A 9,995-nucleotide genomic window follows, 5' to 3' on the forward strand; every position below is an offset into this window, starting at 1 on the left:
GGGAAAAAAAAGGATCATAAGTACAGGTCATCGTAACTCACATACATCGTATGTCAGGAACTGCCCTTATTTATGTGCAGACTTCTTGCAGAGATATTTGACAATATGTTCCTGAGTGGATTTTTTTTAATTATTATCATTATTATTTGGGTGAAAGTTTACAGAGCAAATTCCTTTTCCAGACAACAGTTCATACATATTTTGTTTCATAACACTGATTGCAATCCCCATAATGCAACAGCTGTCTTCCCACTTTCTTCCTGTGGTTACCTTTTCCCTGTGTCCTTCTTTCCTATGCATCCCTGCCTCCTGAGATTTCTCCCTGCACAAATGCTGCCATTCTGATTGCCCATGATCGATTGTTCTAAAGAGTGCACCTCCCTGGTCTGATTGTTCACCTCGTAGGCCTGTCTGTTGTTTGGCTGAAAGTTAAGCCTTGGGAGTGAGTTCAATTCCAAGCCCAAAGATGACTAGGGACCACAGTCTCAGGGGTTCACCACAGTCTCAGGGGTTCACCAATCTCTGTCAGACCAGTAAGCCTGATCTTTTTATGATTTTGTGTTTTGTTCCACATTTCTTCTCCCACTTTATCCAAGATCTCCAGTTTTGATCCCTTTCCGAGTGGTTGGCAATGGTAGCGGAGTACCATCTAGTTCTTCTGGTCTCAGGATCACATAGGCTGAGGTTCACATGGTCCATTAGTCCAAAAGATTAATTGTTTCCATGCATCTTTGATTTTCTTCACTCTTCTTTGCTCCGGATGAGGAGAGCCCAATAGTTCCTTCTTGGATGGCCAAACTGAGTGGATTTTTAAGTAAAGACCAGCTTTGCTTTAAAATGCTATATGGTCCCACCTGTTCTAAGTGCTTTCAATTATTTTCAACATCTTGTTGACGCTTATTCCTTTCACTGTATATAGAGAAAGGACTTTTGGTGGTACAGTGGTTAAGGCATTGGGCTGCTAACCAAAAAGTTGGCAGTTCAAGCCCACCAACCACTTCATGGGAGAAAGATGGGCCAGTCTGCTTCTGTAAAAATTTACAGCTTTGGAAACCCTATGGGGTAGTTCTATGCTGTGCTATAGGGTCAGTATGAATTGGATTTGATTCAATGGTAGTGGGAGTGGGTATAAAGGCAATGTAAAATACTATATTTCCCTTTTCCAACATTCAGCTTTTCAGGTTGCTTTCTAGTCGTTCCGGTAGATTTGTCCTTCAGATTTTATGGTATTAATGCAGCAATACATTACCTCAGCATCTAAATTGGACCCAGCCCACAGCAAGCTAAGCTGAGGTATTGGCCCTGGGGGCTTCACATGGCTGGTGCCTCTCCATGTTGAGTGGAGACAATACACTCATCAGACCTGGTGTGTGTGATTTTTCTTTAGGATCATCCACGAAGATGGCTTCTCTGGAGAAGACGTGAAACAATACAAGCCCGTCGTCTACAGCAACACCATTCAGTCCCTGGCAGCCATTGTCCGAGCCATGGACACTTTGGGCATTGAATATGGTGACAAGGAGAGAAAGGTAGGCACTTGAGCCCATAGACACTTCCTCTCTTTCCCCACTGACTCCCAATGCTGGGCTGCCATAAAGGAACTATAAGTGATTGTTGTGGATTTGTGGATATGAGAGACAAGGCAGAGCCACCAACGTAAGACTATATACAAAGTGACAGTGGCATCACTGGGGGCTGTGGGAGGGTGGACCACACTGAGCTACATTGTCAGAGGGAATGAACTGAAATGACTGTTTATAAAGTTTTTGTGCAGTGTTCAGCAGAAATTTATTACTTTTTAATAAAAAGGATCCCTGGAGATAGTTATGAAGGAGCTCTGGTGGTACAGTGGTTAATGCATTTAGCTGCTATACAAAAGGTCAGCAGTTCAAACTCACCAACTGCTCTGTGAGAAAAAAGATGAAGCAGTCTGCTTTTGTAAAGACTTACAGCCTTAGAAACCCTATGGGGCAGTTCTACTCTGTCCTGTAGGGTTGCTATGAGTAGGGATCAACTCAGTGACAGTGGGTGGGAAGTTATAACAAAAAGAACATTTTTCGTAACCAAGCTTACATGTATCAATATACCTACAAGGCTAAAACTCTGTGCTAATTTACTTTTGAACGTTGTAATGTGCTCCAGTCAGACCTGTCGTTATTACCCAACTACAATGACACTTTGAATCATGTGGTCTCAACTGCACATGCCACAAGCACACACTGTTGTTTTTGTTGCTACCAGTGTCCTCGGAAGGAAGGTTGGGCAATCCTACTTCCGTAGTGATACTGCCTCGGAAACCCAAGGAGGGGTCGCTATGAGTCGGGGCCGACTCGACGGCAAACAACAACAACAACAACAACAAGTGTTTTTATAGTTGCTGATTTTGTCACATTTTCTGGTATTTTAGCTACAATATTGTGGTGATTAGTATTTGTGAACCTATATCAATAAATGTTTTGAGAACGAAGTGGTAATTAAAGAAAAAGGAGAAAAAATAAAAAATAGGCACCCACCCAGTTACTAATAATGTTGTAACTAAACTCACAAACCCACTGCCATCGAGTCAATTCTAACTCATAGCATCCTTTTAAGACAGAGTGGAACTGTCTCATAAGGTCTCCAAGGTTATAAGTCTTTATGGAAGCAAACTGCCTCATTTTTCTCCCACAGAGCAGCTGGTGGGTTCAAACCACTGACCCTTGGGTTAGCAGCCCAATGCATTAACCACTACACCACCAGAGCTCCTTAATTTGCTACCAATAAGGTTGTAATTAAATGTAGGAAGATTTTACAAAATAATTTTTTGTTAGTATTCATGTAATCTAGTAAATATTATATTTAAGCAATTCATAACTATATTATCACAAATATGTGGTTAAAAATGATAATATTACCAGGGATTGTGTATGGTCTGGTGTGGGAAGGAGTCCCCAGGGGAGGGTGATACCATGAGTTGCCACACTAGATGAGACCAACCCTAGTGACACCACTGCCAAGTGACTTGGTAAGTGCAGTCAAATAGGGGCTTCGGAGAAAGTAAACCTCAACACCAAAGTCCTCGACAATGACAATAGTCACAGAATTCCAGGGGTTTTTTGCAGTGAGGAAGGGTTTGAAATTGGCGACTATTCTTAATTAGGACTGCTGTAACACTTGTACAATTAACTTGAAGAGAAAAAATATTTATTAAGCAAAACCAACTCTCCCCAGCCACCATCTCCCCTACTTGAAAGCACTTCCCTGGCCTTGTTGGGGATGGGAGGCAGCATTTGAATTGACCCTCTCACCCTTTATACCCAGGCATATGTCCTGCTTCTCCGGGAGGAGTCTGAGAACCTAAGGGGCTCTCCTGTCCATAGGAAGTCATTATTCTGGAGCAGGAACTGTTTTTCGGTCGCATGTCCAGACATCTGATAAGTGGTAGATGGAATGAGTATATAAAAGCATCTATTTGCAAGCATTTGCAGCAACTGTTGCCTGAACTATAGACTGCTCCCTGGCTGAGCTAAACAGAAGGGAGGGAGGGGGGAACAGCATCAGAGAATTCTGATTCTGGAAGTGGCTCTTTGTCCCGTGTTGGGATTCTGAGTCCCAGCGATGTGCTCCCTGTGACACAGAGCATGGAGAAGGGTAGCAGGTGGAAGCCCCCTAAGCACCTGGGTCCTGCAGTGGAGCCTCTGAACTGGGACAATTAATCTCCTGACTCGTGTGATTCAGTTGTGAATTATACATGTTGCCTAGCCTTGCTAAAAATCACCTCCCTCACAGGAAAACTGCCTTCACCTTCTCCAGGTCTGATAAATCATCTGTGACAGGCAGCTTTACATGTAAAAGTTAATATTCTATGCACGAAATCCTGATTCCATGGGGCAGAGTTGTCCTGGTTCCAGGCATTGGCTCCTCCTGGTCCTGGGGAATTCAGTTCCTGAGAGTGTGTCTGAGGCCAGCCAGGGGTGAGGAGGCTGGCTGCAGAAGCTGGTTCTGCAGAGGGGACACTCCCCCTAAGTGGGCAGGCATTGCTCTGTGTCCTAGAGCCAGAAGCTGTGGAATGAGGGAAGGGGAAGGGGAAGGGAGGGACTCTGTTAGTTCTTCAGACTTGGTTCCCTTAAGCTGAGCGCTCACCATGTGCCAGGCAGTGTGCTGGGTGCTGGGGATACTGGAGTGAGCACAATGGAGTGTGTCTGGGGAAACCAGGCTGTCAACAAATACCTATTCAGATCATCCACACTGCCTAGGTGATCCGACTGCTGCATTCACCTTAACTGTAACAATAGCCATGGTCATACAAACAGCTGGTCATTTGGTGAGCACTTACTAGCGGCCAGGCACTGTGCTCCACACTTCAACCCATTTTCATTAACTCTGACTTTAAAGTCCAGAGGAGGGAATGCTAGTTTGATCTTCAGGCATGGGACAGGCCACAGGCCTTTGGTTTCTCTCTGTCTCAATTTTGCCAAGGAGGGAACAAAAGGTGCATATGTCCACAGCACACCCCCTACACACACATACTCACAAAACAGCGTGAGACATCTTCCAAGAGTGTGTATGTTCACCACCGCCCCCACCTCCCAGCCAACTCTTACTTCCCAATAATCTGCCCTGATTACGATCCAGAAGTTCTGTGTGACTTTGGATGCTTTTCTCCTTCAGTTTGGAAAACATTAATTGTTCCCGTGGGAATTCTTCCCATTTTATTATCCTGAATGGAGAGATGATTGCTTGGGAATTGCTAGAAATGTGTATGTTAAAGACTATATTTGTTCCCCAGGGGCCCTTCTCCAGCTGTGTCTCCTCTGTGGGATTTCCCAGTCAAGTCTACCCTCAAGATGGAGGGAGGGAAAGGCTCCAGTGGAAAGGGAGACAGGCAGTAGATTGGGAGCTCCTTGGAGAGTCCCCCAGACACAGTAGAATCCAATCCAGTGCTGTCAGGCAGGTGTCCCAGTGACCAGTGCCTGGCCCGTCCCCAGAGAGCACAGGCTTATGAGGTCACCCACCACCCTCCTGGCGGGCAGAGGCCTCCCAGGCACTTGAGTATCTCTTCCTGTTGTCCTCCCACCTGCGAGGAGCAGGAAAGGAAAGCAAATCAACAGCTCAGGCCATGGTGACCCAGGCAACTGGAGAAGATATTTCCTGGGAGCAGGTCAGTGTGGACTCACAGTCGGTGGTGCCTGAGCACATCTCACTCTGGGCAGAAGGGAATGGCCATCAATTCTCCCTTCTTGATGCATAGACAAACAAGGCCTGAGGGCCACAGTGCCTGCCAATGTGGGTGGCAGCTCGGAGCCAAGAGCACCTCACATCCCCCATTTCCTTTCCTCATTCTCAGGGAGCTTCCCATCTCGAGGTGCAGACAGACAGCAAACAAGTCAGTGAAGAGGTAGCTGGGATCATCTCAGCCTATGAAGGCTGTGAAGGGTATTATGAGGGAGACCAGTTGTGGCTGGGGGTCAGTGGCTTTGGATTGGGTGGCCAAGGAAGGCTTCCCTAAGGAAGAGACGTTCTGAAGAAACCTGATCGTGAGGAAACAGAAGGTTCCGAGCAGGCACCAAGGGCCTGAAGGAGGAGTGAGCCTGAAGAGGAGTGTGTGTGAAGAAGAGAAGCCTGACCTTCCCTCTGGGGCAGGAGTTGAGCCCTGGAGTATTGGGTGCCTCCCAGTTAGGTCTATATCAGTGGGTTAGTTGTTGATGACCATATACTCTGGCCTCCAGGGCTGTATCTCCAAAACTTCCCTGTACTGAAGGATGTATTGTTTGAATGTTGTGGGGCCTGCCACATGCAATGTGGACCCGTGTTGGTGTTTTGATCTCTAAAGGAAAAAACAACTCCTTACCTCTTTTGCCCTTCCCACTTCTACCCTCCACCCACCCTCATGGAGTGTCTGGAGGAAGCCAACTCCATACCCAACACCTGCTTGGCTCAGCCAGCTTTGCACTATCCATACCAAAAAGCATCTAAACACTTCCTTGTACCTCTGTCTCAGCCATTAGGACAGACGCCTCTGACTTCTACTAGCACTTGCCCCTTGAAGGCAAGGGCTGACTGGTTTCTCCCTTGGCCTCTCTGTGGTGTGGACTAACTTGAGGTCACATGATTGTGTCTGGACCCCAAGCCTGAAAGAACTTCCAAACAGGGCAAATTGAAGGGGTCCCTTATGGCAGTCAATCTGTGGCTTCCATACCCCATGTCCCAACCTCATCAGACTACAGACCTCTCCCTAAAAATACCACATGCTTTCAAGCTTCCACGCCTTTACCCAGTCCTTATCTCAGCTTCTAATGCCCATCTCCCTTCTCTTCCTTGTGGAACTCCTCTTCATTCAGTAAAGGCCAGCTCAGTTTCCACCTCTTCCTTCCCCGACAGAGTCACTCTGGTCAGTGCTTTCTCTCTGTTGAGCACTTCATGCACTGCTGTGAAGATTGGTGGCTTGTTTCTCTCTTTAAAGCAGTGGTCCTTGCACTTTCACCCCAATTGAGCAGCTAATGAAACCCTTGAATCATCTCTCCAGAACATTGCACAAATGCACATGTTTAGGAAATTCTACATACAATTTCAGATGGTTCTGGACCCCTTAAAGCCCACCATTGAGCCCTAGAATAAGGGCTTCTTCATAATTTAAGGTCTTTCATTGGATGCCTTCATTCCTCCAGCCAGTACAGTACTCAGCACATAGTAGGTCTTCAAAACATCTTTTGAGTGGAATGACGTTTCTACTTTCCCAGTTCTGTGAGAAAAATAAATAAATAAAATAATAGAAAAGCCCTGGTAATCTCATCACTAGATGAACAGGTCTTGATTGAGTGCCTAGTATTTGTAGGCTTTGTGCTCAACCCTGTGTAAGGATTCACGGGCCTGAGAGATGGGTTCTTTAGGAGCTGGTCATTTTCCTGAGAAGATAGATGCCCACAGGCTTAATGAGCACAGCCATTCCTCCAGGTGATCAAGGGAAGCTTGTGGAGGAAGTGAGGTTGGAACTGTCCTTGAAGCATGTGTCTTACTTCGCTAGTGCTGCTATTAACAGAAGTACCACAAGTGGGTGGCTTTAACAAACAGAAATTTATTTTCTCACAGGCTAGGAGGCTAGAAGTCCAAACTCAGGGTGCCAGGTCTAGGGGAAGCCTTCTCCCTCTGTCAGCTCTTGGCGGAAGGTCCTTGACCCTTTCCAGCTTCTGTTTCTTGGTTCCTTGGAGATCTCATGTGGCATGGCATCAGGCTCCCCCCATCTGTGCTTCCTTGCTTCTATGCCTAAGCTGCTCCTTTTATATTTCAAGACACCCTCCATAAATACGCATCACTAACAGGTCCGAGAAAACCCATTCCCAAATGGGATTATAACTACAGGTATAGGAGGTTAGGATTTACAACACATATTTTTGGGAGATACAATTCATGGTGATCTGTCAGGCACAAATATGGAGTAAGGAAAGAAGATGAGTGAAGGCAGGGGGTTGGTAATGACCAAAGGAGATCTGGGAAGCAGAGAGGCCAGTGGCCAGAACAGAGGATTCTACGGTATGGGAGAAGGTGTGGGGAAGGTTGGAAAACGCAGTTAGGTCCAGGCTTGGTGGGCCTTGGGAGGCATGCCAAGGAGTTTGGGTTTCATCTTGTTGGCAGTAGGCAGCCATTGATAGATCTGAACTAGGGAGGAATGGGATGAAATGAGATCTTAGGAAGATTATTACGACATGTGCCGAGTAGACTAATAGGGAGAGACTGGAGGTGGAGAGGCAGCTTAGGAAGCTGCAGCCGTAGTCCATGCACAAGGTGGTAGGGTTCAGATGAGGGGCTGGAAAGGAAGGGCAGCAAAGTGAGGGCCTGATGATTAATAGGCTACTGGAATCAAAAGGATAAGGAGCTGGAAACTACTGTAACCAGCCTGGATGCCTGGAGCAAAGATGAAACCTTAGGCCACAGGCAGAAAGTCAAGCCAGGAATGGTCTGAGTCACAGATGGTGAATCTGATCTCAAACCTAGTGGATTTCTAGGTGGGAGTGATCAATAGATGCATTCAGAAAACTGAAGCTCCAAGGGATTAATGATGATGATAATAAACCCAAAACAAATCAATTGCCATTGAGTCATTTCCAACTCTCAGAATCCTATTAGACAGAGCAGAACTGCCCGGTAGCTGTAACCTTTACGGAGGCAGACTGCCCCACCTTCATCCTACAGAGAACTTGTGGGTTTGAACCACTGGCTTTTTGGTTAATAGATAAGTGCTTAACCATTGCACCAGGAGGGCTCCTTGATGATAATTATAACCAAAAAAACAACCCACTGCCATCAAGTTGATTCCCACTCACAGCAACTCTACAGGACAGAGTAGAACTGCATCAGAAGGTTTCCAAGGCTATAATCTTTACAGAAGCAGACTGTCACATCTTTCTTCTGCAGAGCAGCTGGTGGGTTCAAACCACCAGCCTTTCAGTTAGCAGCTGAGCACTTTAACCACTGTGCCACCAGGGATTCTTGATGATGATAATAGTGGCTTTTAATTTTTATGTGCCAAAGCCTGTTTTAAATAATTAACATAAATTGAATTATTTAACCCAGACAACTACCAATGCAATGGGTGCTATCATTATCCTCACCTTACAAGTGAGAAACATGAGGCACAGAGAGGTTAGTCACCTTCCCAAGGTCATGCAGTACAAAATATATATGTATGTAATACAGATCTGTAACCCTAATAAAACCATAATCCATGTGGTTCAGGTCAAGACCAGAGTCCCATTTAAAAAGGCACAGTCCAATCAGGCAAAACAAGTCATTAAAGGACTCGTTCTCTACCCTAGGTCTTTCTGCTGTTAGTTGGTGTCAAGTTGATTCCAACGCCTGCGACCCCATGTGTGCGGGGTAGAACTGCTCCATTGGGTTTTCCAGGCTGTGATATTTCAGAAGCAGATCCCCAGGCCTGTCTTCTGAGGGGCCTCTGAGTGGGTTTGAACTACCAGCCTTTCGGCTGATATTCTAGCACTTAACCAGTTGCACCACCAGGGACTCCGAAGAATATGAAAAGGGACCCAAAGTACAACTCCCACTACTCATATATGGTTTTCTGTCTTCCTCATGACTGTCTCACCCCTATTCTCCTGAAGTGCTCATCCCACCCCACCGCACCCCAATTCCCCAAATACCTGCTTTTCTACCCCTAACCTACAAGGCTTTCCCTCTCTGGTCCTCTTTCCTCTTTTCCCTGTCTCCCTCCTCTTCCTCCCTGCCTCTTTACTCCCGCTCTTTCTCCCTCTCCTCTCTCCCTGTCTCCATCCCTTCCTGTTTCTTTCTCCCTCTCCCCCACTTCCTCCTTCCTTCTCAGCCTCCCTTTCCTCCCTCCCTCTCTATCCCCCTTTCTCTTTCTCTCCTCTTCCCCAGTTTATTATCATGTAAATTGGCTTCCCCTAGGAGCTGAGTTTTCCCCTCCTCCCTCCTCAGCCCAGGGCCTGCATCTGCATGACAAAAGCAGAGGAACTGGTCTGGCAGAACCGGCCTGAGCTCAGACTGGAAGAAAGGGGCAGGGGAGAGCGGACAATGACCGGATTAGAAGGGTCCTTTTGACTAGTGGGGAATGGGAAAGTCTGTGAACCAGCCTATGTTATTAATTTTATGCATATACACGTACACACATGTATACATATCCAAGAAAAACCAACCAAACTCACTGCCTCCAACTTGGGTCCAACTCATAGAGGCCCCTCCTTGGGTTTCCCAGGCGGTATCACTAAGGAAGTGCATGTACCCCAGTCTTCCTTCCTTGGAGTGGCTGGTGGGTTTGAACCACCAACCTTCTGGTTCGCAGTCAAATGCCTTAGGCACAATGCTACCAGAGCTCCTGTACATATAGATGTTGTTGTTGTTGCTGTTTTGCCATCGAGTCGGCCAACTCATAGCGACCCCTTCTTGGGTTTCCTAGGCAGTATCACTACGGAAGTAGATTGCCCAACCTTCCTTCTGAGGAGTGGCTGGTGGGTTTGAACCGCCAGCCTTCTGGTTAGCAGTCA

General features: G+C 46.6%; 1 protein-coding gene across 1 annotated transcript in view; it reads left to right on the top strand.

Annotated features, from left to right (window-relative positions):
* Positions 1–9,995, top strand: part of LOC103202318 (guanine nucleotide-binding protein G(o) subunit alpha) — a 192,733-nt gene that overhangs the window by 109,281 nt on the left and 73,457 nt on the right. The window contains exon 3 of the mRNA XM_007947172.1: positions 1,388–1,529. Coding sequence (XP_007945363.1) covers positions 1,388–1,529 — 142 coding nt within the window. The remainder of the gene's footprint in view (positions 1–1,387; positions 1,530–9,995) is intronic.

The sequence above is a fragment of the Orycteropus afer genome, unplaced genomic scaffold (genome assembly GCF_000298275.1).
Source record: "Orycteropus afer afer isolate SDZICR_OR568_19922 unplaced genomic scaffold, OryAfe1.0 scaffold00009, whole genome shotgun sequence".
Classification (NCBI taxonomy): Eukaryota; Metazoa; Chordata; class Mammalia; order Tubulidentata; family Orycteropodidae; genus Orycteropus; species Orycteropus afer.